The 26,223-nt window shown below is 70.6% G+C and overlaps 3 protein-coding genes across 3 annotated transcripts; 1 reads left to right on the top strand and 2 right to left on the bottom strand.

The window, feature by feature from the left end:
- Positions 1-1,193: 1,193 nt before the first annotated feature.
- On the bottom strand, positions 1,194-12,081 carry ITGA3 (integrin subunit alpha 3; the record flags this gene model as incomplete). Its single annotated transcript, XM_080359759.1, has 25 exons — positions 1,194-1,304; positions 1,716-1,841; positions 1,924-2,022; positions 2,311-2,424; positions 2,514-2,627; positions 2,701-2,871; positions 2,944-3,046; positions 3,200-3,277; positions 3,421-3,500; positions 3,589-3,657; positions 3,743-3,908; positions 4,005-4,102; positions 4,179-4,325; positions 4,537-4,673; positions 4,902-4,969; positions 5,079-5,165; positions 5,263-5,390; positions 5,476-5,564; positions 5,632-5,825; positions 6,016-6,223; positions 6,571-6,654; positions 6,752-7,001; positions 7,386-7,468; positions 7,554-7,675; positions 11,861-12,081. 25 exons carry the CDS (start codon positions 12,079-12,081, stop codon positions 1,194-1,196), a joined length of 3,147 nt encoding a protein of 1,048 aa, XP_080215885.1.
- Positions 12,082-15,257: 3,176 nt separating this feature from the next.
- On the top strand, positions 15,258-18,497 carry DLX3 (distal-less homeobox 3; the record flags this gene model as incomplete). The annotated part of the gene is made up of 3 exons (XM_080360068.1): positions 15,258-15,576; positions 15,894-16,084; positions 17,722-18,497. 3 exons carry the CDS (start codon positions 15,258-15,260, stop codon positions 18,055-18,057), a joined length of 846 nt encoding a protein of 281 aa, XP_080216194.1. The 3' UTR covers positions 18,058-18,497.
- Positions 18,498-21,307: 2,810 nt separating this feature from the next.
- On the bottom strand, positions 21,308-23,556 carry DLX4 (distal-less homeobox 4; the record flags this gene model as incomplete). The annotated part of the gene is made up of 3 exons (XM_080359972.1): positions 21,308-21,556; positions 22,412-22,605; positions 23,283-23,556. 3 exons carry the CDS (start codon positions 23,554-23,556, stop codon positions 21,308-21,310), a joined length of 717 nt encoding a protein of 238 aa, XP_080216098.1.
- Positions 23,557-26,223: the final 2,667 nt, after the last annotated feature.

Here is a 26,223-nt window from a genome sequence, read left to right as displayed (position 1 = left end):
CCCGACACCCTGCACACCTGCGACACTTCCCTCCAGTACCCCGCCTGCCGCATTACCCCCCAACAACGGCGAATTCCACCCCGCACAAAGAACCCCAAAGCAGCAGGTTTCCCCCGCAGCCCCCCCGCCCCACGCGGGTGCGGGACACGAGCAGACGCGGGGTTACAAATCCCGGAGCGAGGTTTATTGGGCCCCAGCGGCGGGGGAACAGGGAGGGGGCGTGGGGCTCCCAGCCCCCAGTACCGACCTCACTCCAGGGCTCAGCAAAACCCCGACAGGGGACACGGAATAACTTAAACCTCCGGCAGCGCCCGCCCCGGGACAGCCCACGGGGAGGAGGTGCTGCACCCCCAAGCCAAAGCTGCGTCCAAGGCAGATGGGGACGGGGGTCAACATGCACAGGAAGAAGGAGCAGCCCCCAGCACCCCCCAGCATGCAGCCATGGGGGACACAGCCCAGGGGAGTCCCGCACGCAGGGAAGGGGGATGCAGGGGGGCAAGGGGGTCCCGGCGTGCAAGGACGGGACCCGGTGGGAGGAGTGTCTGCGCGGGGGAAGGAGAAGGCACTTTGAGACCAGCAGCGGTCACGTCAGGGGACAGAGAGGCACGTGTGGGGCTGGTCCCCGTGAGCGTGCAAGGCACGAGCGTGCAAGAGCCGGGCTGCGGGGCCACCCCGGGAAGGGGACAGGAGGGCGCCGAAGCCAAGGCCGGGATGCGGCCGCGTCCGGGGGGGATGCAGAGGGGGGCGGGGAGATGCACTTGTGCAAAGTCCAGCAGGGGCCCTGGTGCTCCCCGGGGGTGGGGGTCAGTAGTACTTCTCGGGCTCCTGCCATCTGGTCACCCAGAGTTTCTTGCGGCCGCCGGGCCGGTGCCGCTGCTCCTGCCGGATCCTCACCGCCTGGTGCTTGGGCATGATCCGGTAGTAGCGGGTCCGCTGGAAGAAGTGGCACTGGGGGGAGAGGGCAGAGGGTCAGGGGGCTGCAGGGGCAGCGCAGGGCGAAGGAGAGACCCCCAAGGCGACGGAGAGCAGCGCGAGCGGCAGCACGGAGCCCCTGTGGGGTCCAGGAGGAGCCGAGGCAGCGAGGAGGAGGAGAAGAGGCTGGAGAAGAGGCCGGAGAGGCGGCTGGCGCTGCAGCCGGGCCCCGCGGGGCATTACCAAGGGGGGGCGCCCGGGGGGCGGCGGTGCCACCCCCGTTAGTAGTCGTCCGTCAGGCGCTTGGTCTCCGAGGGCTGGATCCGCATCTCCGCCTTCTGGCCCTTGGCCTCGTACATGGCGCGCGTGTTGGCCCGCCGGAAGAAACCGCACTGCGGGGGGACAGGGTCAGGGGACGGGGTCCGCGCCCCACGGGCCAGCGGGCGGCCCCTGCGCCCCAGCCCCGGGGGTGCCGTGGGGCTGGCCCTGCAGACCCACATCGCCCCTCCTGGCCAGAGAGGGGGCCCAGGGACACCCAAGGGGCCGGAGCCGCCGGGCTCGCAGCACAGGGGGTGGGAGCCGTGGGGCAGGAGGTGCCATCGCCAGCCCCCCTCTGGGTTTGGTTTGTTTTGCACGGAGACGTCAGGATTTGCTCTGCTCCTCTTCCTCATCGCTCGGCAGCCGGGCACCTTCCCAGGGGGCACCTTCCCAGGGGGCACCTTCCCAGGGGGGGCACCTTCCCCGGGGGGGCCGGCAGCCACCAGCGACACAAGCCCGCGGGTCCCAGCGCCCCGGCCCCTCACCTTCCAGAGCAGCAGGATGATGAGCCCCAGCAGCAGCAGCCCGGCCGCCACGGCCACCAGCACCAGCCACAGCGCGATCTCGGGCGGCTGCTCCTCCGTCAGCTCCGAGTCCACGTCCACCGAGAACTGGGGGGGCCGGGAAGAGCCGTGTCGGGAAGAGCTCCCGGTGCCCCCGTTCCTCCCAGAAAGGGGCTCCGGCGTCGCTCACCCGCACCGTGTGGTTCCTCATGCTGATGGTGGGGACGTGGGTCCGGAGGAAAAGCGTGGCCGTGCCGTCCACCTTCACCCGGTCAAAGTCCCGGTAGTCCTGGGGGGCACAGATGATGGAAGTGGGGCACAGGGGTGACCGGGGCACAGGGAGGGCTGTCAGCTCCAGGGCTGAGACCCGGCAGGCTCGGTGCCCTGTTCCAATGCTATCCCCAAGGGAGCAGCGCTGGCCCCCATCGCCCTGGCTGTGCCACAGGGCTGCACCGACCCCCTCAGCGCCCCCAGTCACACTGGCCTCCACAAAGGTGCCCCCTCAGTGCCCCCCGTGCCCCTGACCTCGATGAGGTGCTGCCCCCCCCGACCTCGATGAGGTGCTGCCCCCCCTGACCTCGATGAAGGTGCTGTTCCAGACGCGGGCGCGCACGCTGAGGCTGGCGGGGTGCTGGCTGTGCAGGAGGGGACACTCGAACCAGATGCAGCGAGCGGTGCCCTTGGAGCAGCTCTGGGAGACAGGGGGGTCAGGGGGGAACCAGAGTCCCCAACACACCGGTGTCCCGGTGGGGGTCACGTGCGCCAGACCCCCCCACTCACCAGCACCACCTCCGACTTGGCTTTCTTGGCAGTGGCCAGGGTGACGGGGGGCTCCGCCGGCGGGGGGGGCTCCAGCTCCCGGCGCTGCCGGGACGGAGCCTGGTCCTGCAGCAGCTGGGGGGACACGCCCCGTGAGTGCCCTGCAGCTCTGCCCCCGCGGCAGCGCGGCGGGGACACGGTGACTCACGGTGAGGTTGAGCGGGTTGATGACCCCCCCGGGGGGCTGGCAGGTCTCGTTGCCGTTGACGAGGATCTCGGTGGGGTACAGGAGCCACTTGCCATTGGGGACCTCGTAGGGCCACTCGAAGCCCAGCAGGATGGTGCCCAGGTCGCCCAGCGACTCGCCCTTGGTGGTCACCTGTGGGGCAGAGCGGGGACGGAGACCGGCGCTCCCGCCCCCCGGCACCGGCCCCCCGGCCCCCCAGCTCACCTGGAAGTCGAAGGCGAGGGGGCTGCCCACGTCCTGCTCCCGCCGCATGGCCGACTCGCCCACCACCGTCCCGCTGAAGTGCGACTGCGCGTGCGGGGGGGCTCTGGGGACAGGGTGGGGGGCGGGCATGGGGGGGCAGCGAGCGGCTCTGGGCCTTCCCCCGTCCCGTTGATGGGACACGGGGGCTGTACCCCCTCATACAGCCAAGTGTGGGGGGCCGTGGACGGGGGGGCCGGGGGCGCAGCCCCGCACTCACACGCTCAGCGCAGACTGGATGCTGTACTCCACCAGCAGCCTGGCCAGCACGGGCCGCAGCTCCTCCTGGGTGCTTTGCCTGCCGAGGCTCCGGGTCAGCGCCCCCACCCAGCAGCCCCCCCGGCCCCCCCCGCCTTCCCAGCCAGCGCCGCCGCGGACACGATCCCGACGCGCTGCCGCGTTTGCTCCGGGCAGAGCAGGATCCGGCCCGGGGACACTCACGTGGACAGGTCCAGCCACACCGGCACCTCCCGCGTGTCCAGCGTGATCCCGATGGCCTCGAAGGTGATGATCAGCTCTGCCTGCGGCACCGGGACCGCGAGCCGCTCAGCCCAACCCCACCGGCTGCCGGGCCCCAAAAACGGCCGGGGGAGCGGGGGGGACACTCACCCGCTGGTTCCTCTTAAAAGGGTTGCCCAGCTCGCACAGCACGGTCTCTGCAAAGGTGCAGGCTCCGCTCTGGGGACGAAGAACGCGAGGGTGAGGAACGTCCTGGCAAAGGCCGCCCCGGTGATGGGGGACGCCGCGGGACGGCGGCGCGTACCGGGCGCACGGAGGACGGCAGCAGGCTGGGCGGCGCGGTGACGTTGAGCAGCGCCTCGTGCGCGTCCTCGCCGTTGGCGGGCGTGCTGGGCATGTTGGTGATGTTGACGCTCAGGTGCAGCTTCCGCACGTCCCGGCTGTACTGCAGCACCTGCGTCCCGTTCAGCCTGCGCAGGGACCGCCCGCTCAGCGCTCGGGGCCGCGCGGCGCCACGGGGACCCGGCACTGCGGGACGGGCGGGGGGCGGAGGGACCCGCTGTCACCTGGGCAGCGGCTGGTTCTGCTCGGTGACAAAGCTGCTCTGGAGCTGCAGGTTGCTGTAGCACTTGTTGTCGGAGCCGCACTCTTTCTGGAACTCGATCTGGAGGGACAGGGACGCCCCGTGAGCCCCGGGCCACCCCGGCCAGGCTCGAGGGCCTGCGGTCCGTGCTCCCCACCTTGGTCTCGTTCTGGTGGGCCTGGTCCTGGTTGAGGACGGGGAAGGCGTCGAGTGAGTGGGGACCCAGCTGGAAGTCCCTGCTCTTCTCCAGCAGCGAGTAGTTCATGGAGAGCACGATGGGGTGCAGCTTGTCGCGGATGTTGTCCTGCGGGGGGCAGAAACCACAGCAAAGCTCTGACCCACCCCCAGCCCCCCAGCTCCAGCCACGGCCGGGCACCGGGACCCAGCAACGGCTACAGGATGGGCGCAGGGACGGACAGACGGACTGCCACCTCTGCTCCTGGCCCCGCTGTTCCCAAGACCCCCAGGAGCTGGGACACACGGACACACACACGCGTGTGCACTCGCACACTCACCAGCAGCAGCAGCTCCTTGGATTCACAGCGGGTCTCGGGCATGGAGAAGGTGCCGTGGTAGGTGGCAGAGTGGGTCCCCAAAAACCGGACCCGGGGGGCGTGCCGGTCCCTGTCCGCCTCCAGCGTGTACTGCAAGGCTGGGGGAGACGGGGGTGTCGCACACGCGTGTGTCTCCAACACATCCCTTGTACACGCACATCCCTTGTGCACGCAACGTGCATGTCCCCACGTGCCAACACGTGCGTGTGTGCCTCCCCAAACGTGTGCTCACACCCCCCCGCACACACCCTCGCATGAGTGCTGGGGACCCCCCACGTGCACACGAGCGCTGGGGACCCCCCCACGCCGCACCCCCAGGCACTCACTGATATTCTCCTTGTAGGTGGGGTCCCCGGCGCTCTGGTTGTAGGAGAAGCAGACGGTCACCGTGATGCTGGGGGGGCAAAGGGGCCGTGAGCGGAGCCGCCAGCACCGCAGCGCCGGAGCACCGCAGCGCCAGAGCACCGCAGCGCCGCACGCGGGCCCGGCGGCGGGGGGCTCACCAGGAGTCGGGGGTGCAGCGGGCAGGGTCCACCTTGCTGGGCGTCACCGTGAAGGTCTTGTTCAGGATGTTGATGACGGGCCGAGCCCTGTGCAGAGATGGGGGTCGGCTGAGCCCCCGCGGCAGCACGGACCCCCCCATGAGGAGGGCGGGGGCGCGGGGGGCGTGGGGGGCGCGGGTCCCACCTGAGCAGGACGACCCTCTCGGCCAGGCTGCCCACCAGCAGGTCGGGGTACGAGTTCCCGTCCACGTCCAGCCCCCCGCTCAGCGCGTACCCGAAGGTCCGCAGGCCCAGCGCCGACCCGCTGATCACCTGGGGTTTGGGGGTGTCACGCACTGCTCCAGGCCCCACGGACTGGGGGTCACCCGCCCCGCTGAGGGGCCCCGGGGGCCGGTACCTGCCGGGGCTGGGGCAGGAGCCCCCCCGCGCTGCTGTGGTAGATGTAGACCTTGCCGGGCCCCTCGAACGGCGCCCCCACGGCGATGTCTGTGGGACGGGAGCAGCGTCAGCCCCCCGGCGCGCCCACCCCCGCAGCGCCCACCCGGCCCCGTACCCTGGAAGCCGTCCTGGTTGATGTCCCCGATGCTGGCGACAGCGAAGCCGAAGCCCGAGGAGCTGGGGCCGGTGAGGACCAGGCTGGGGTGCGGCTGGAACCCCCCCACCTCGTTCATGTAGACGTACACGGCGCCCCCCACCTCCTGCTTGCGCTCGAAGTAGTGGGGGGCCCCCACCACCAGGTCCTGCCACCTGTGGGGCCAAGGGGCCAGTTGGGGCTGGGGGCTGCAACACGACCCCCCACCCCGACACACTGGGAGCAGTGGGGACCCCCCAGAGCCATAGAGACGACTCACCCCAAAACTCCCCCATAGCTGTGCCCGGTGCTGCGGGGCGCCCCAGCAGAGACACCCCCCCACCCCCGAGGCCCGGGCCCCCTCACCCGTCGCTGTTGAGGTCGGCCAGGGCCACGGCGCTGCCGAAGTAGGAGCCGACCTGCGGGCCGGGGAGCAGGAGGCTGCGGCGCAGCGTCTGCTGGGGGCTGCGGCTCAGCAGCAGCACGGCCCCCGTGTGCCGGTACCGCGGGGCGCCTGTCACCAGCGTCACCGCGTCCTGCTGCAGCACCGCGCGGCCCACCTCCGCCGTGTACCCTGCGCGGCACGCGCCAGCCGGGGGCACGCGTCAGCCGGGGCGCGCCCACGCCTCGCCAGACCCCGCCGTGACCCCACATCCCCCCAGAACCATCTCCCCCACCGTGACCCCACAACCCCCCCACATCCTCCCCAGAACCCATCTCCCCCACCGTGACCCCACATCCCTCCCAGAACCCACATCCCCCCAGACCCCGTGTCCTCCCCCCGGCCACCACGGTGTCACCACCGCCCCCTGCTCACACCATCCCTGGGGGGCTCGGAGCCTCCCTAAACCCCACCCCGGTTTAACACCCATCCCCAAAGTTCCCCCTAAATCCACCTCCCCCCCACCACCCCGCCCCCACCTATGTAGGTGTTGCCGTTCTTCTCGTTGGGGTAGGAGAAGTCGTGCAGGTCCCACATCTCCCGCTGCAGCATGTAGTTGGTGCCTACAATGGCGGGGTTACCCGCGCGGTGGGGGGCAGCCCCTCGCGCGCCCGCAGCACGTGTGCACACACACGCGGCCGTACACGCGTGCACACGTACCCTGCCAGTTATACGCGCCGGGCGCCCCGAAGTAGATGATGTTGGCGGTGAAGCCGGCGCTGGTGCCCATCTGGCACATGCCGGTCTCGTCGGTGTCGGTGTTGGTGTTGCACATCTCGTGGTGGTACGTCTGCCACTCGTCGCCCAGGTCCAGCCGCAGGTCGTTGCCGCGCACGAAGCACCGGCCCACCATGCGCCGCTGGTCCTCGCTGCCCGACCACAGCACCCGCGTGTAGCGGTGGGCACAGGCCTGCGGGACCGGCCCTCAGCGCCCGCCGCCCCAAACGGGCCGGACACCCCGCACCGTGTGCCACAGCACCACCCGGCTGCCGCGTCCGTACGCGAGGGCGCCGTCCTGCCGCCTCGGAGCTCCCAGGGCCCAGCCCACCCGCACCCACCCGGGGAAGGGTCCCTGCACCCCATCACCCCACGGCTGCCCAGGGACGGGGTGACAGGGGAGCGACAGGGGGTCCCTGCAGTGCCCCTGCCCAGCGCCACCGCGCTGGGGACGCGCGCAGGGCCCACGTGAAAGCACAAGCAGGTGCCAGCGCCCTCGTGCAAGGCGGCAGCTCGGCACCGCACACACGAGTGCCGGGAACAGGGCAGCGTGTGGAGCGGCGCGCGCCGCACTCACCAGCACCCGGCCCGCCGGCTGCCGCTGGCTGGCCACCGTCACCCCCAGCCACATGCCGTCGATGATGGCCTTGTCCGGCTCGCCTGGGCGAGGAACAGATAGCGTGAGAGGACGGACCCGCCGCCCCGCGCGCGGGGGCGTTTTGGGGTGCTCGGGGCGCTCACGCACTCTTCAGCTCGATGTCGAGGCGCTGGCAGTCGCTGGTGGAGCCGCTGAGGGGACAGGCGTAGACGGCGCCCGTCCGCGTGCCGTTCGTCAGCTCCACATCCTGGGGCGCCCCGACCAGCAGCCTGGGGGGCAGGGGAGGGGGAGGTGGGTGGGGGGGCAGCGGGTCCAGCCACCCCAATGCCCTTCGCACCATTTTGGGGGTGCAAAGACACTCAGGCTGCTGCAGGGAGGGGGTGGGGGGACAGACCCTGGGTGGGCGACAGACACACGGACACGCTCCTGGCTGGACCCGACCCCGGCCTGTGCCCACAGCTGGGCCCCCCGTCCTGGTGCGGTGGGTCGGGCTGACACCCCCAAACCTCGCACGCGGTCCCACGGGGACGGCGAAGCCGGGAGCCGCTCGGCACAACCCGCTGCGCCAGCACGGGGCCCCCCCGCTCTGTAAACAGTCCCGGCCAACCTTTGAGCCGCAGCGAGCCGGGCGCGCGGCACAGCTGCACCGTGTCCCGGACAGGCGCACCCCCCGCGCCGGGAACGCGCAGCCCGGCGGAACCGGGGGAGACACCCGGGAGCAGGAGCTGGGACCCGCTCCGGGGGGGCGCACGGCACCCCCTTCCCAGCAGGTCCTGGCTTGTCCACCCCCAGGCAGCACCTTCCGGGGTGACTCAGGCTCCGGGGGGCACAGGCAGCCGGGCTGAGTCACGGCGGTGCCGCGGGGGGAGGACATTGGCATCCCTGGACGGGGGCCCAGGCCGGGAATGTGGCACCCACGGCTCCACGTGCGCTCAGCCTCGGGGGCTCCAAGGAGATGCTGAAGGGACCCCAGCACCCAGCCGGACCCCCAGCCCAAGGGGAGAGGCTGGGGACCCGCAGGCGGCAGCGGCCGGCGTGCCCGGGGGGCTGCGGAAGGACCGGCCTTTCCGCCGGGAGTCCCTGGGGACGGCGGGGACAATGGCGCGGGGAGGCACGGCCACGCGGTGCCAGCGGAGGAAGCGCGGCCGTCCTGGTGCTGGGACCGGGGCACCAGCACCCAGGCAGCTGCCACAGCCCCAGGTCCGGCCGCAGGGCACCGGGGTAACGAGCGGGGCAGGTCTCAGCAGGGACGGGGCGGCTGTCCCATCCAGCGCCGCGGGGCGGGCGGCGCGGGGAGCGCTGGGAGCGCGGGGCCGCGGGCGCGTCCGGGCAGCGCCGGGCGGCTGAGTCAAAGCCCAGGCGCAGCAGGAATGTGGGGCCCCCGGCAGCCCCCGCCCCGGCACGCCGGGCCCCGCGCCCGCCTGGTGATGGGCACCGCCGGCGGCACCGCCACCTCAGCCAGACGCTGCAGGTGGGGGCGGTGGCGCTGAGCCACAGAAGAGCCCCCAAAGGGGTGTAACGGGGGGTCCACTCCCCCCGGAATGCTGGGCTGGGACACCCAGCAAGGCCAGCGTGCGGTGCGAGGGCGCAGCGAGGCGGGGCGGCTCCTCCCGACCTGCCCAGCCTGGCACACCGGAATCTGCCCCCGAATCCCAGTGACACGCGGTGACTCACCTGAAGGGGAGGTGACTCAGTGCAGCTGCGGGGACCCGGGGCCGGGGGAGAATCGGGGGGCCCTGCCCCCACCCTGAGCCCCAGCGGGACCCGCAGCCCGGGGCGCTGCCCACCCCCGCTCCTGGGGACAGGGACAGGCACGTGGCCCCTTCCAGGGGCTCCCCGGCCAGGACGGGCCCCCAGGCTGCCCGGGTGGTCCTGGCTCGGCCAGACCCGGCTCCTGGCAAAGCCCTTCCCAGCCGCCACGGCTGCTCAGGGGTCCCGCGGGTCCCGGGGGAAAACTGGCCCGAGCCAAGGGGCTCCGGCGGCTCCCGCCTCCAGCCAAGGCTCCCGGCACGGCAGCCCACCCGCAGGCGCTGCTCCTGGGGGCCCGTGGGATGCCGGAGGCTTCTGAGCCCCACCGGAGCGGGGGGGACATGCACAGGCATCCCCCCCACTCGCGTGTGCCTCAAGGTGCCACCAGAGCCCAGCTGCCCCGGGACACATGGGAGCCGGGATGCCGGGGCTCCCGCGGGGACTGCAGGACCAGTTTTTGGCAGCGGTGCTCCCCGGGGGGGACAAGGAGATGGGCTCAGCCCACGCCTTGAGCTCGGGCAGCGGAGGCAGAGCCGGGGGGCGGGAGAGAGGCAGGAATGCAGGAGGCCTTGCAGTGCCAATGCGCCCCGGTTGGCCGGGGGTCATGGCCGGGAGCACCCCATCTGCACCACGTCCATCCCCGTGTGCTCGGGGGCGAGCACCAAGGCGGGAGGGGGCTGTGCGGAGCCCCCAGCCCCGCCCGCGGGCAGAGCCCAGCGCGGGTGCTCGTGCGGGCAGCGGGGGGGCCTGACGATCGATCCCCCCCAGCCCTGAGCAGGCAAAGCTGCTGATGCCCGCACCAGGAAGGAGGCGGGAGGGGAAGAGATGGCTCCTGGGAGCAGCGAGGGATGGACGGACGGATGGATGGACAGACGGATGGATGGATGACCCCCCGGGCGCTGGCCCCACATCCGTCCCCCCTCCGCCTGCCAAGGAGCCGCAGCCCCGCAGGACCCGGCCAAGGCGGGGGGAGGTTGGCCGGGCTGGCTCTGGCAATTGGCACAAAACCAGGCGAGGGGGAGGGAAAGAGGGAACCCAGCTGGCCCCGCTGCCGGCCCCTCCTCCCACAGACACGCTGTGCCTCAGTTTCCCTGTGTTGTTCAGGGACCCCAAACCCGCATGGGTCAGGATTTCCCGGCACAGCCGGGTCCTGCTAACGCAGCCACGAGCCAAAGCCCCCGTGTCTGAGCCACGGCAGCAGCCAGACCTGGCTCCGGCAGCCAAAGCAGTTTGTTAATCTCAGGGCGGCAGATAAGGCTCCCACCTCAGCCTCACCTGGCGCGGGGAGGAGCGAGCAAACAAACCTTTGCATGGGCACGGCTCCGGGACACGAAAAACACCTCCGGAGCCGAGGGTGGGGGAACGCGAGTGTCACGGCGGCTGTGCCACCCCTGCTGGGAAGCAGCTGCCCCCCATGCTGCGGAGCATCCCTCTCGCCCCCCAGCACAGACCACGGGACACCCCCAGCGGGAGGATGGCAGCAGGAAGGGTCCCCTTCCTGTCCCACCTGGCTGCGGTGGGGCCGAACCTGCGAGGACGTGCCTGGTGAGCAAAAGGCACGGGAGCTGCCACCGGGGCTGCGGCGAGCAGGTTTGCCCCCCCGCTCAGCACCCCGTCCTGTCCCCCTCCCGATGGGGACGGGCAGCACGGCTCCCGGGGAAGGGGTGCAAATCCCCCGGGGTTTCACGCTCCGAAGCCCCTCGAGCCCCCGCAGCGCAGCCGCCGCTCGGCCACACCGCGCTCGGACACGCACGGGCCACGTGGCCCGCGCCGGGGGAGCACGAGCTCCTGCCGGGCCAGAGCTCCCCAAAACCCCCGAGGCCAAGGAACCAGCGCTGCCAGCGTCTCGGGAAGACGCGTGAGCTGGTCTGTCCCCGTGCCAGCCAGGACCCCGACCTCGATGTCCCCCGGCAGCGGCTCCGACACCCGCGGGGCCGGGGGAAGCGGCGTGGCCAGGAGCCACCGAGTCCCTGTGGGAGGAGGGTCCCCGGCGCGCCGGGCCGGCTCCTGCACCCCCGCGGCTGCTCCGCGGGAACGGCCCCGCTCCCGGGCCGAGCAACAACAGGCGGGCGAGCGGCCGAAATGCATCTCTGGAATGCGGAGCAGCAGATGCCTCCGTCCAGCAGCTGCCGCGGGTCCCCCCGCACGGCGCAGCGGGCAGCAGGAGCCCTGGGGTCCGCAGGAGCCCCACAGAGGCCGAGCCCGCACAAACCTGTGCCCCCCGGGCGAGGAAACCCCGGCCCGGCCCCGGCGCCCGCCCCCCCGCACCGACACGCATCTCGGCATCGCACCTCGGGCCGGGAGGGGCCGGGGCCGCCGCCCGCGGGGACAGCGGCGCGATCGCACGGCGAGTGCACCGGCTGAAAGGGCTTTTGTTGGGGCTCCGCGCGGCTGCAGGAACCGCAGTTCAACAGGTTCCCCCGGCAGGAGCTGCCGGAGCCGGGCAGAGGTGCAGGGGGGACACGAGGGGCTGCGCAACCGCCCGGGGACATCCCCGCACCCTGAGCTCGGGGCTCCGGGGCCGCTTCCTCCCTCCAGAGACCCCCCCGCACCCTCACCCCCTGCCGCCCCCTCCCCGCAGCTCCTGCCCCGGCGCAGCCCGGGACCTTTGTCCTGCCCGGGGGACCCGCACTCCCCAGGGATCCCCCCCGGCCTGAGACCCCGCTGCCGCCGCAGGGCCCCCCGCCTGTGCCCCCCGCACTCACAGGCTCCGCTCCCGCTGCTCGGTCTGCTGGTGCAGCGCTACCGAGAAGCCGAAGAAGCTGCCGGGGGTCGCGCCCTCCTTGAGCACCGGGAAGGTGAGGTCCAGGTTGAAGGCGGCGGCGGGGAGGAGCGGGAGGAGCGGGAGCAGCGGGAGCAGCGCGGGGAGCAGCCGAAGCAGCCCCGGCAGAGGGAGCGGGAGCAGCAGCCGCCGCCCTCCCGCCATGTCCCGCACCGGCCCGGACCCGCGGCCGCGCCCCAGCGGGGCCGGTGCGCTGTGGGGCGGGGCCGGGCGGGGCGCGCGTCCTTCCGGGCACTCCCCTTAAAGGGGCCGCACACCCCCCGCACCGGGCACCTGCGGGAGGGCGGGGGCTGCCCCGCGCGTGCGCACCGGGGAGGCGTGGCCACACCTGCGCGTGCACAGCGGGCGGCGGGAGCACGCGCGGTGGCGCAGGCCCCGCCCACGCCCATACCGGGTCACCCGCCCCGCCCACGCGCGTGCAGGAGCACGGGGAATTCCGCTCGTGCGGCGGCCGTGCACGCGACGGTGCGGGCTCCCCCAACCCCGCCCCCCCAGGATCGGTCCCCATGGGCGGGAAGGCGGCGGCAGCCGCAGCATCACCGCGTCCCCCGGGAGGCGGCAGCGGTGGCCGCCGCGGTCCCCAGCCCGGCTGAGGTCACCGGGAGCCGGCGTGCCGCTCCCACCCGTGCCAGGAAACCCGTGGGTGGGCGGGGGGGAAGTGCCCCCCCGGGCAGGGGGGTGCCGCAGGATGTCCTGTGTCCCCCACCCGATGATGTCCCCGTGTCCTGGCACAGTGTCACTGGAAAGAGTGACGGCACGGGAGACAGTCCCAAGGGCAGACCTGCCACAGCCGGCACAGCGCTCCGTCACCCGGCCCTGTCCTCTGTCCCCTGTCCCTTGTCCCCGTCCTTGTCCCCCAGCATGGGCTGGCGCCGATCCCGGCCCGGGGCACCCCGAACACCCGTCACCTCCCTGGGGACCGGTGGGTTTTGTTTCTGACACAGCCCTCGCCACAGCGACAAAGAGCCCTGGCCAGGTGACCAGTGTGTCTCCCCCGATCTTGGGGACATTTGGGGGCAAAATGGGGCCCTTTCTGTGCCCACTGGGCTGCCGGGTGTTTCAGGGGCTTCCCCTGTGGCCTCGGCTGCCGCCCAGCAGGGCGCTGCCAGCGGCGGGGCGGCACCCGGGGGCGGTCACACCTCGAGAAGGGCGCGTGCTCCCGGCCGGCGGCGGCACCACGGGGGTGTCGTCACCCCAAAAGGCCACTAGGTGGTGACGTCCGCCCAAGGATGCTGGTGGGGGCGGGAGGGCCCGTCCTGCGGGTCCCCCCGCGGCTGTGGCAGAGGCGGGGACACGCGGGGATCCAACCCGGCATCTCGGGGACCCCCCCGAGCCTCCTGCGGGACAGAGGCGGCGGGGGCGTCCCTTGTCCCTGCGCTCAGCCCTGCCAGCCCCCCCGTGCAGAGACCGGCGGGCGCCCCAGTACTGCCAAACTGCACCCCCCCGGCCAGTTCCCGCCCCCCAGGAGCTCCCGGGTTTTGGTGCTTCAGCAAGCGCCAGCCTGGCCGGGGAGCCCGCGGCACCAGTGCCTGCCAGCGCCGAACTGGTTCAGGACTGCACGGACCTGCTCCGTGTTTGTGCCCCGCTCCCCTCCCGGCCCGCAGCTCCCGAACCGGCTTTTCCTGCTGCAGAAACCCTCTCCCAGCAGGAACCAGCGCCGGTGACGGTCCGGCTGCCGGGACGGCCGCGCTGGGGACCCGGGAAACCTCCCCGGGGGGTCCGCGGAGCTCGGGCAGCACGGATGCGGCGCTGGGCCGGGCCGGGCGCTCCCGCCGCTCCGCATTCATTCCTCTCATCTCAAACATTTCCCAGGCGGGGGGCAAACCCGTCACCCCCGGCTGCCGGGTCGCGCTGCTGCCCTCGGGAACCCACCGCGAGCTCATTTCTTTCTGTTATTTATGTTTCTATTTCTGTTTCTGTTATTTCTATTATTATTTCTATTACTACTTCTGTTCCTATTTCTATTATTTCTATTATTTCTATTTCTAATTTCCATTTCTATGATTTCTATTTCCATGATTTTTATTTCTAATTTCCATTTCTATGATTTCTATTTCTGTCTCCACGATTTTTATTTCTAATTTCTATTTCTCCATTCCCGTTTCCATTCCGTTCCCATTTCTGTTGTTCAATCACGTTGTTCGTGCCCCGGCGCTGTTGACAGGGCCGGGACTCGAACTCCCGGTGCGGCGGGGCCCGGCCGCGCCCTGCGGCCGTCAGGTGGCGCCATCGCACCGCACCGCGCTGGGGGGGCCGGGGGGACAGGCCCGGGGGGGACACAGGGCGACAGGAAGGGAAAAGGCCCGGCCAGGCTCCGGGGTCGACCCCCAACCCCCCAGCCCCTCTCGGAGTGCGGACCCAGCGGCAGAGGCAGAGACCCCTCCCCCAAATTAAAGTCCCCTCCCAAAGCCCTTCTCCCCCCTCCCAGTGCTGGGCGCGGGGGTGGCTGGGGACAGCGCTGGGGACGGTGTTGGGGACGGTGCTGGGGGTGCTGGGGGGTCCGGGCTAGGTGACACTGGGGGGGGCTCTTAGGGCAGTGGGGGCATCAGTGGTAGGAGGGGGCACAGATCCCCCCGTGGGTGTCCCCACAATCAGCGCTTGGCGCTGCCCCCATGTCCCCAGGGGGCAGGTGCAGGATGACAACTTTTGGGGTACATGAGGTTCCCCCACTCATGAGGCGGGGGGGCTCTGCCTTGGGGATGGTGTTGAACTGGGAGACACTGGGAGCTGCTGGGAGAAGGTGGGAGCTGCGGCGGGAGGGGCGCATCTAAAACATGTCCCCGTGGCCACCCAGCCTGGCGCCCGGACCCATCCTGCTCCCCAACCTCCCCCCAGCAAACACCCCACACTCCGAGTGCCCCCTCAGCACCAAGAGTCACCCATCCCCCGGCAAACGAGCCCCCCCATCTCACAGTGTCCCCAGAGCCCCCCAGCCCCCTCCGCCCCTGCTCCCACAGGCAGGACCTGCGACCTCTATTTATTCCTCTCCCTCCTGCGCCCACTCTTTGTTGTTCTTGAGAGGAGGAAAAAACCCGCAGCCGAGGAGGCAGGAGCCTGTTTTGCCTCCCAGGCAATATTTCTGGAGCCAATCGGAATGCGCACCCACCCTGCCCGCTCCCTAATTAAAGGCTTTAACCGGGGCCGCGCCGAGGTTTGGGCACAGTCACTCCTGCCGCTCGGGACGGTGCAGAGCAGCCGCTCTGGGACACCGGGCTCTGGGGACACTGGGCTCTGGGGACACCGGGCCTGACGCTTGGGCAGCCGCCGGACTGGGGGGTCCTCAGCCAGGTGGGCAGCTCCTGCCCCCGCCGGCTCCCGCCATGAGCGGCTCTTTCGACAAGAAGCTCTCCAGCATCCTGACCGACCTCTCGGGCTCGCTCAGCTGCCATGCCGCCTCCAAGGACTCGCCCACCCTGCCCGAGTCCTCCGTCACCGACCTGGGCTACTACACCGGCCAGCACGACTACTACTCGGGCCAGTCCTACAGCCAGCCTGTGAGCCACTACCCGTACCACCAGTTCAACCTCAACGGCATCGGCGCCGCCGGCACCTACTCCCCCAAATCCGACTATTCGTACAGCCCGTCCTACCGCCAGTACGGGCACTTCAGGGACCAGCAGCTCCCGGCGCAGGACACAGGTGGGACGCTGGGGACAGCGGGGGCTCCGGGGGCGGCAGCGGGGTCTTGGTGAAGCTGCACCCATCTGAGTGTCCCCAGGCTGGGGACGGGGTGGCCGCAGGGCTGGGGAAGGCGCCAGTGTCCCCGCTGGAGGATGTTGGGGCAGGGGTCGGCCCCCCATGTCCCTGCTGCTGCTGAGGTTGCAGCGTGATGGAGCCGCACGGGATGCGGCCACCCAGGGGATGTCACCGAGCAGAGTGGGGTGACCCAGCTGCGGGGGGATCTGCTCTGGGGCCCCTTCACTGTCCCCGGGCTCACGGCTCCGCTCTCTGTGCAGTGTCGGTGAAGGAGGAGCCGGAGCCGGAGGTGCGGATGGTCAATGGGAAACCCAAGAAGATCCGCAAGCCCCGCACCATCTACTCCAGCTACCAGCTGGCGGCTCTGCAACGCCGCTTCCAGAAAGCCCAGTACCTGGCGCTGCCCGAAAGGGCCGAACTGGCTGCCCAGCTGGGGCTCACCCAGACCCAGGTAAGGGCTGAGCCCCGACGGCCCCGACACCCCAGTTTGCAGCGCAGGCAGGAGGGAGCGCGGGAGGGCAGCCGGAGCTGCCGCCACGCCATGCAGAGCCCAGAGCCCTGGGGGCCGGGGAGGGGGGTCTGCCCCAGCGGGTGGTGGGAGCGGGTCTGGCGGCCCCAGGGGTGGGTGCTCCCCTTGCTGGCGGGTGCAGGGCTCCCTGTGCCGGGTTTCCCTGTGCCGAGCAGATCCGTGCTGCCGAGCAGATCCGTGCTGCCGGGCAGATCCATGCTGCCGGGCAGATCCGTGCTGCTGAGCAGATCCGTGCTGCTGAGCAGATCCATGCTGCCGGGCAGATCCGTGCTGCTGAGCAGATCCATGCTGCCGGGCAGATCCGTGCTGCCGGGCAGATCCGTGCTGCTGAGCAGATCTGTGCTGCCGAGCGGATCCGTGCTGCCGAGGAAACGGCGGAGAGGAGGAAGGAGCAGAGAGCGGCGGATCCCGCCGTGCCCCGCTCCCTGCTTCTGGGGTTCATCCCCCTCCCTCCGGCTCCATCCCAGCCCTCGCTCTGCCCCAGCACCCGGTGGTGGATGAGGCCAAATCCTGCCCTGGTGCTCGGGAGGGTCCTGAGTCAGCAACGCACCAGCTCCCGGGAATGCGGGACCCAAATCCCGGCGGGACAGGGTGCTCGAGACAGGACGGGGCGCTCGGGACGGGGCGCTCGGGACACCCCATCGCAGCAGCAGGTCCTGGCCCCGACTCCGGGCTGTGTGGGGCTCCTCCCAGTGCTCCGGCTCCCCCACTCCACTTGGTCCTGTCACAGAAGGGATTTTGGGACCGGAGCCACGTCCCCCCCAAGGGACCTGGTGCTGGGGATGGCGGTTTGGGCTGGACTGGAGGAGCAGGGGGAGGCGCGATGGCCTCTCCCCACGCAGCTCCCAGATTGGGGGCTAAACCCTTGCTTTTGGGGTTTGCCTGGCATGGGGACAGATCTTCCCCACCGATCTGCCGGTGCGAGGCGCGTAGGCTGCCGGTGCCGTCACCGCGGCGTGTGACTCCCCCGCAGCCGGTCCGGCCCGGCGCCCTTGTGCCGCCCTTGGCGCGGCGCTCCCAGCGCCCGGCCTTCCTCCTCCTCCCTTGGGCGATGAAGCAATCGGGGACACTCGGCAAAGGGCTGACGGAGCGCGTCACCCACTCCCAGAGGGACATCCTGTTTGGGTGACAACCACCGCCCCCCCCGCCCCGTCCCCGGGGCCCAGGGCGTCCAGCGCCGCCTCGCCCAGCGCCAGGGACGCTCCCGACGCCCGGCGTGCCGGCTGGGTCCCGTGACACCCGTGTCCCCAGGACATCGTGGTGCCTTTGCACGGCGTGTCCAGCTTCCCTGTGACACCCCCGTCCCGGGTGCCTTCCCGTGGTGCACCGTGTGTCCAAGGTCCCCGTGACACCCGTGTCCCCAGATCCGTCCCGCGCTGTGTTGTATGTCTGGGGTCCCTGTGACACCCCTGTCCCTTGTCCCTTTCCTTGCTGCATCGCGTGTCTGGGGTCTCCGTGACACCCCTGTCCCAGGTGCCTTCCCCGTGCCACCCCCATCCGTGTCCCCTTCCCGTGACCCCGTCCAGCCCGGCCCGGCGCTGACCCCCCGTGTCCCGCAGGTGAAGATCTGGTTCCAGAACCGCCGCTCCAAGTTCAAGAAGCTGTACAAGAACGGGGAGGTGCCGCTGGAGCACAGCCCCAACAACAGCGACTCCATGGCCTGCAACTCGCCCCCCTCCCCGGCCGTCTGGGACGGCTCCTCGCACGCCGGCACGCCGGGCCGGACGCCGCTGCCGCAGCCGCTGCCCTACAGCTCGTCCCCCGGCTTCCTGGAGGAGCACAACCCCTGGTACCACCCGCAGAGCCTCGGCGCGCCCCACGGACCCCACCAGCCGCCGGCCGCCGCCATGCACCACACCTCCCCGGGGCCCCCCAGCACCGGCGCCGTCTACTAACAGCCCGGAGCGAGACGAGGGACAGAGACAGCGCACGACGACTTTGCCTCCTCCTTGTTTTCCCCCCTGCTTTTTGGGTTTTCTTCTTTATTTTTGTTTTTCTTTTTTCAAAGAGCGAAGGGCAGCCCTGAGCGCCCCCCGCCGCGTCCGCGCCCTCCCCAGGCGGCTCCGGAGCTCGGGGCTGCGAGGGGCCGCACGCGGCCGCTCCAGCCGGGCAGGCAAGGAGAAGGCGGCAAATTCTTCCTGTGCATTACTGTTCCTTCCTTTTTCCACCACCCTCTAACAAAACCGGCCCCCGAGGAGCCGCGTCCCCCGGGTCCCTCGCCAGAGCGCCGGGGCCACTGCAGCGAGCTGCCCCCGGGTCCCCGCGCCGTGACCCACGGAGCCCCCGCAGCCGGGGGACGGGGACGGAGCCGCGGCGAGGAGGACGCAGCACCACACTGGCCAGGAGCCCCGCGCTGGGTGTGCGTCCCCACAGCCAGGAGCCCCACGCCAGGTGCGTGTCCCCACAGCCGGGAGCCCCACGCCGGGAGCCCCGCGCCGGGTGCACGTCCCCACAGCCAAGGGCGTTGCGGGGCCACGGACGCTGCGCGGAGCGACGCGGGACCCGGCGTGGCGGGTGCGGGGCAGCCCCACCGTCACCGCCCGTCCCGGTGTCAGACACCCAGGTTGTTATTTAGAAACAAATAAAAAGCGTGGGGGCGAAAATATTTTAATATTTAAACAGTTCAGGAATGGCTTAAGTTATTTCTAAAGACAAAACTCGTGCTGTGTCCGTTTTCTGGCAGTGCCTCCGTCTGTCTCCGTTAAGCGAATGGCCAAGCAAAGTGCCTATTTTTTAAATAAATCGACAACACATTTTAAAGGAAAAGAAACCTCTTCACTATTTTTTAAGAGAATGATGCTATTTTTTTAAAAGCAGAAGATGCGTTTTAAGCAGTGTTCATATGTGTTGTACAGTCCCGAGGATCTTATTTATGTTGCCTTATATAAATAGGGGTGTAAGGGGGAACAGAGTGTACATAAGGTTCGTTTGTATAAAGTTGATCCAAACCAACCCGGGTTCCGTCTGCTTTCTGTTCACCTTTCTCTCCACGGAGCCCCCTCGGCCCCTTTTCCGGCACAAAAGCTGCTCTAGAACCGGCAATAGAAGCGCTTGGAACGCGATGGCCCCAAACGCCCGTTTTTGGGAGGATTTCGGTGAGCGGGAGGAGCTCGGGAGCTTCCCGGCCGGGAAACGCGGAGTCGAGCCCCGTGTGCCCCGCGCCCCGTTGCCGGGGGGCAGCCGGGGGGCAGCCGGGGACGGGGACACCGGGCGACGGGCACGGCTGCTGCGCCGGGTCCTGGACAGTGACGGGGATGGTCTGAGCCGCTCGGGCCCCGTCCCCGGTGCCACCGGCCGCGTCACCGGCGGGAGCAGCAGCGGGGGGGCCGGAGCCCCCGGCCCATCCTGGCGCTGTCCCAGAGCCGAGCTGGGGACGCGGGACCTGCCCGGGCTGGCGGCCGCGCACCCCCCGAGCGTGGGGGCGGCCGGGCCCCAGGAGGGGTGCGGGGGGCAGCGGGTTGGGGAGGGGGACACAAGCGGTGCGGGCCGGAGCGAGGAGCGGGGCCCCGACTGGCGCTGCTTTATTTTATACTTTAGATTTTATGTTTTATTTTGGTTTGGTTTTAGTTTTCATTTTTTCATTCGGGGGGGAGGGGAAAATAAAAGAAGGTTACGTATCCACGGATTATATAAATGCCGGGTGCACGGCTGCCGGGGCGGCGCTGGTCCTGCCCCCCACGCCGCCGGCGCCGCCAGCCCTGCCGCTCACACACCCCGTCCGTCCGTCCGTCCGTCCGTCCTGCCGCAGCCACCGAGCGTGTCCCACAGCCCAGGGGGCCGGGGCTCCCGGGGCCGCAGCGCCCGCAGCGCCGGGGTCACCACCAGCGTCCCCTGCCGCTCCCCCAGCCCACGGGTGGCCAAGGACCCCCAACGGGACTGAGGGGCCCAGACCACCCCCCAGGCCGAGCCCCCGCCGCCTGCGGCCGCTGCCCCAAAGCAGAACGGGCCCTAGAGCAGGGGCAGGAGCCCCGGGCGGGGGCATCGCCCCCTTGCCCCCTCTCCCTTTATCCATCTCCCGGCCCCGGCACGGGAGCCAAACGAACCGTCCGCGTGCGACACGGCATCGCTGCCCCCCCGGCACCCGCCACCGCGGCCCTCCCAGCGCTTGGCCAACCCGGCACGTGGCGGCGGAGCCGAGGAGCCACGCCGGGGCTCTGTCACCATCGCCGGCTCTGCAAAATGGGACAGAAACGCTCCCGGGTGGCCTTGGGGACATCATCTGTGCTCCCCGTCTGCCCTGGTCCGTGTCCTGTCACACAGGCTCCCAAACCCCCCCCCACCCCAAACCCCCCCCCACCCCAAATCCCCGCACCCCAAACCACCCACCCCGCTCCCAAACCCCCGTCCAGGGCCAGGGCTCCTCGGGCTCCTCGGGCTGCGGGTGACCGGGTGCAGTAACCTCGGGCCTGACCCGCCGCCCCCTCCCCTCCCCCACCCCGGTGAGCTGAGACACCTTCAACTGCTCCAAATCGCCCGTAATTACCCAGGAGGCCAGAAGCCCCCACCAAGGGGCCCAGAAGCCCCCACCAAGGGGCCCAGGTCCACAATCATTATAATTGCGGCTCCGTGTCGGGGGAGCAATCGCCTGTGTGAAAACAGCAGCGGGTCCTGCACAGATGTGGGGGGCACGGCCTCGGCCCCGCTCCAGCGCCCCCCGCCCTGTTTGCCCAGGAGCTTTTGGAGACGGCACCTCCGAGGGTCGGAACCAAAGCGTTTTCTCCGCGCCGGGACAGACCCCGGCAGGGAGCGGCAGGCACGGAGGAGCAGCCTTTACAAGTGTACAGCCTATTTATAAAGGGGGGCACATACAATCACGGACGGTATTTATAAATAAAACCAGGCTGGGGGGTCTGGGGACGCCCCAGTCCCCCGGGATCCCCCCTGCCCCGTGTCCATGGCCGGGGGCCGCGTCCTGTCCCACGGGACGGGCGCACGGGCGGCATGCTGGAGCCGATTCGCTCCGTGATGGAGCGGGCGATGTCCAGGTCCCCGCAGAGCACGGCCGCCTTCCTCCTCCTCTTCCTCCTTCTCCATGCGCTGGCGTCACCCAGGGCTCTGCCGGGCTCCCCGGCCCCTCGGGGGTGGCACAGACCATCCCCCTCACCGTCCTTCCTGGAGCTGGTGGGCGCTGGAGCCGCGGCCGTGTCACATCATGGGGGCGCGGGGGACGCTGTCCTGCGGGTGCGGCTGGTACCAGGCGCCGAAGCTGTTGATGTAGCTGCTGGGGGCCAGGGGGGGCCCTTTGCCCGGCATGGGGATGTCCCAGAGCGGGGGGACGCTGGGCGAGCAGGGGGAGAGGGCGGTGGGGTGCAGGGGGTCCCCGTCGGGCGCGCTCGAGCTCTGCTTCATGATCTTCTTGTACTTGGAACGCTTGTTCTGGAACCAGATCTTGACCTGGGGAGAGAGGGGCGAGTTGGGAGGATGGGGTCAATAATCAACAGTTACAGCCCCCCTGGGGTCCCCCACCCCCGCCCGCCCTCCCCCAGGGGCACAGCCGACTCGCTGTGGGGTCCGGGAGATAAGCTGGGCCCTGGGAGACAAGCCGGGCTCTGAGCCCAACCCTTCACGAGCCACCAGGGACTCCACTAAGGGCAGGTGAAGGAGAGTGTGGGGAGAGGCACAGGGAGCCCAGGGCAACGGGCTATGGATGGAGCCTGAGCCAGGAGTCCCCAGCCGTGCGCGTCCCCATGTGTCCCCACGGCCCCCCCTCTGCCACGGGCTGCGGCCCCCCCAGCCCAGCGGGTGCCGGGGCTGGGCCGGGCGCGGCGCGGTGGGGCCCTGGGGTGGTGGCCCCGCTCATTCCTCCCCGCGGTCCCCCCCGCGCTGCGGCAGGTTCCCACTTGTCTCCTCTTCCCCGGCTTTATGAGTTCGCTTCGCCCCTGGCTCCGGGCTGCACCGCTGCCGCCTGCCTGTCTCTCCCCATCGCCTTCAAAAACCCACTCGCCCCGTCCCGCGGCCCAGGGCCGCCCAGCGCCGGGCACGGCTGGGCCGGTAGCCAGGCTCCGGGGCTGGGAAAGTCCCGCTGCCGCTGGGAGGTGCAAGCAGGGGCGCCCCGAATCCGAGCCCCGGGGGCCCACCGGCGCCAGCTCCCCCGCCGCAGCACGGCACGGCTCGGCACGGCTCCAGGTGCGCCCCGGCATCGTGACGCAGCCTTCATCCAGAGTCGCTCCCGGAGCCGCGACGGGCACGAGACCCCGCGCGGCGCGTCCCCGGGGCCGGGCCCGTCCCCTCGGCCGGGCCGGGCCGTACCTGGGTCTGCGTGAGCCCCAGCTGGGCCGCCAGCTCCGCGCGCTCCGGCAGCGCCAGGTACTGGGTCTGCTGGAAGCGCTGGTTGAGCGCCTGCAGCTGCAGGCTGGAGTAGATGGTGCGCGGCTTGCGCAGCTTCTTGCCCTTGCCGTGGGCGCGCAGGTCCCCGCTGGCCGCCGCCGGGGGCTCGTCGTGCTCTTGGGCGGGAGAGGAGCAGAGTTAAACCCACATGCTGGGAGGTGAACAGAGCCCAGACAACCCCAAACCGTCCCCCCGGCCCTGGGTTTTGCTTTTTGGAGGCAAGTGGGAATAAGTAGGGGGGGATTTGCTTTTGCTGTGCCGGTTTGTTTAACCTCAGGTGGAGCAGAGGGGCAGCAGGAGCAGGGAGGGATGGGATCATTCACCCAACATCACTGAATCAGCCCAGGAGCGGGCAGGCTGCGCCCCATGGGGGGCCAGGCGGGACCCCACGGGGCAACAGAGGGGGCGGCAGGACAGACCCCGCCCCGGGCAGCCCCCACGATGGTGCCCCCGCCCGTACCGTCTTCTCCCCGCTCCATCCCCTCGAGCATCCCCGGGCCCACCCGGGGCCACGCGGCTCCCGCGGGGCAGAAACACAGCGAGGGGGCAGCGGGGCCGGGGGTCCCGGGGCGGGGCGGGGCAGCCGGGGCTCCGATGGCCCCTGTCCCCGGGGCTTCTCGCGGCCACGCAGCCGCCCGTCCCCACGGGGCTCCGGGAGCGGGGCGACATCGCGGGGCCCCGCGGGTCCCATCGCGCTTCCGACGGCTCCGTCCCGGCGCTTCCCGGGGGTCCTGGCGCGCCCCGCGGTGGGTGCCCGGCCGGGGGGCAGCGCCGAGCACCCGCGCCCCCTTACCTGCGTCCTGCAGCCTGGGGCCGTGGGCCAGCGCGGCCGGGGGCGGCTGGGGGCCGGGGGGCGGGTAGGGCAGGTAGGGGCCGCCGTGGGGCGGCGGGGGCGCGGCGGGGTAGGGGTAGGGCCCGGGCCGGCCGTACGAGGCGAAGGGCGGCGGGTCGTGCTGGGGGAGCCCGTGCAGCGGGTAGCGCGGCGGCGCGGGGCGGCCGAGCTCCAGGAACGCGGCTTTGGCGGGGCCGGGCCCCAGGAGGCTCTCGGCCGCCGAGCTCATGGTCATGTTGGGCCGGGCCGGGCCGGGACCCGCCGCCCCCCGACGGGCTCCGCGCTGCGCGCCCCGCGCGGGGATCCCCCGGGCCCGCCCCGCCCCGCCCCGCCCGCGTGACGTCACGCCCCGGGGCACCCCCTGGCTGTGCCCCCAACCCCAACCCCGTCCCCCCGGAGCCCCCGTGTGCCCCGGCCCGGAGCAACGTGCCCCCTCCCCGCAGAGGAGACCCGGGCCGGGGGGTCCCCGGCCCCCCCCGTCCTGGCTGAGCCTCCCTGGGGGGCACCTGACCCACGGGTTCCTGCCCGTGTGTGGGGGTCACCCCTTCGCAGGGACCCCCCTCCATGGAGGGCACAGCAGGGGGGCGGTCAGGCCGTTCGCACCCAGCTCACCATTGCGGGGACAGGGGTAGGGATGGACACGGGACAGATGGACACCAGACTGAGGGACAGACACCAGACCAAGGGACAGGCACCAGACTGAGGGACAGACTGAGGGATGGACACAGAGGGTGTCGCGGTCTGGGAGAAGCGAGGGGGTGACGCGGCCGGGACGCTGACAGGGAGGGTCCCTGTCCCACCGTCCTGTTAAACCCTCTCAGAACGTGTCCCCGTCTGGCCGTGGTGCCGGGTCTGAGTCACTCTGAGCAGGGCCAGGAGCCCCAGTTTAAATAACCGAGCCCCCGGGTGAGCGGGGACACACTGGGCTGTGTCCTGCCCCAGGTCCCCACAGCCACATCCTCCGACCCTCCGTACCTGACGGCTTCTGCCCCCTCCCCATCCCGCCCGCCTAAACCTTCGCTCCCAGCCCCATAGGGATCATTTCCAGCCCAGACCCTCAGTGCTGGGACAGGCTGCGGTGTCCCCACGTCCCTCCATCCCCACACGGAGCGGGACAAAGCACCGGTGTCCCTGGGACTGTCCATGGGCTCAAAATCCAACGTGGGCCCAAAGTGGGTGCAGAGAGCTTTCCTGCCACCCCGCCCGGGCCACCCGGCTCCGGGGGCCGGAGCGGAAAAGCCCCCAGCCCGGCCAAGGGAGCGGGGGCCGAGCCGCAGGGAGCGAGAGGAGGCACGCAGGCGTTCCGGAGGCGTCCCGGGAGCCCAGCTGGGCCAGCGCCGAGGGCGAAGCACCGGAGCAACCTCCTGCTGCCGCCGCGCCGGCCCCTCGCTCTCCCGCCGGTGACTCAGCTCTCCCCGCGACAGGTGCCGGCTTGCCGGGATCGGCTACCGGCGGCTCCGCTCCCGCCGGTGCTGAGGGTGGGGAGTGCCGGGGCTCAGGCTGTGGCCCCGGCCCGTGGGGGCTGCCTGGGGGGGGGTCTCGGGGCTGGACCCTGAGCCCCTTCCCAGCCCCTGTGTCCCCCACCACTCTGCGACCTGGTGGGCAAAACACACACCCATCATTCAACATACAAGTACCCCAAAATGTCCAGTGGGCAGCAGAGGAGCCAGGGTCCCCGTGCCACGTGCTGGTGGGAGGACGGTGTCCCCAGGGCTCTTTTGGGGCAATATTTGACTTATGGCAAGAGGAAGAGGACCCTCCTGGTCAAATCCTCTCCTGAGACAAGCGGCTCTGTTTCCTGGGTGATGACAAAGAGGGGTCGCCCCCCACGCGCGGGGCCGGAGAGCGAGTGGATCCCTCTGCCTGGGGATCTCCAAGCAGCTCACACAGCGAGGATGAGCAGTGACACCAGAGAGGCAGCGGTGACACCAGAGAAGGGGCAGTCCATCCCATCCCATCCCATCCCATCCCATCCCATCCCATCCCATCCCACCCCATCCCATCCCATCCCATCCCATCCCATCCCACCCCATCCCATCCCATCCCACCCCATCCTACCCCATCCCATCCCACCCCATCCCACCCCCCCATCTCCTCCCCTCGCCTGCACAGCCGCCTGGCTCAGCTGGGTGTTGGGCTGGGGGTTGAGGGGCTGGTCTCAGCACCCCCAGCCCCATGGTGCCGAGGGGACGCCCCGTGTCTGAGGCCACCGGGGCGGGCGCAGGGACAGCGTCACCTGCTCCACGTTCCCTCGGGAGACGGGGAGACAAACCGGCACGAAACCTCGGGGCTGCACAAAACCCCAGACTGTTCAGCAGCTCCGGGGCAGCAGCTGGTGCCACCGCGGCACCTGCCCGGGGACAAACGCGGGGCCGGGTCCAGCCCTCCCGTGTGCCGGTGCAGGCTGGCAGGGGCAGAACGCGCTGCTGGAGCAGCACTTGGGGTTTGAGGGATAACCCGCTGCCAAAACAAACACATCAAGCCAACTCGTGTTAAATTAAGAAAATAAATCAAGGCCACGCCGGGAGCCAACTCCGCGTCTCGGCCGGGCTGGCAGGTGCCGACAGCCGCGCGGTGGCAGGGAACGCGCCGGCGCTGCCGTCCCTGCCCGGCGACGCTCCCGCCGCGCGGGCACTCGGGATGCGACTTCGCCGGCACAAAGCCGCGGCGACGGGGGCTCCAGGTCGCTACCTGCCGGGCTGGTGCAAGCAGGAAGGATTAAAGGGGCGCAGGGGAGGGGGGAGCAGAAATGCATGTGCCAGGTAACAAACCGACAAGATCCTCCAAGATAAAGGGAGATCCCAACAGCTGTAATTACGCGCTGCAGATAGAGCGGCGCGGGGAAAGCCTGCAGCCAAGCGCAGGAATTCTGGGTTAATGGCAGCCCAAGGAGAAGTTAATA

Source organism: Nesoenas mayeri (genome assembly GCF_963082525.1).
Source record: "Nesoenas mayeri genome assembly, chromosome: 26".
Taxonomy (NCBI): Eukaryota; Metazoa; Chordata; class Aves; order Columbiformes; family Columbidae; genus Nesoenas; species Nesoenas mayeri.
This window is presented reverse-complemented; position numbering and strand designations above follow the sequence as displayed.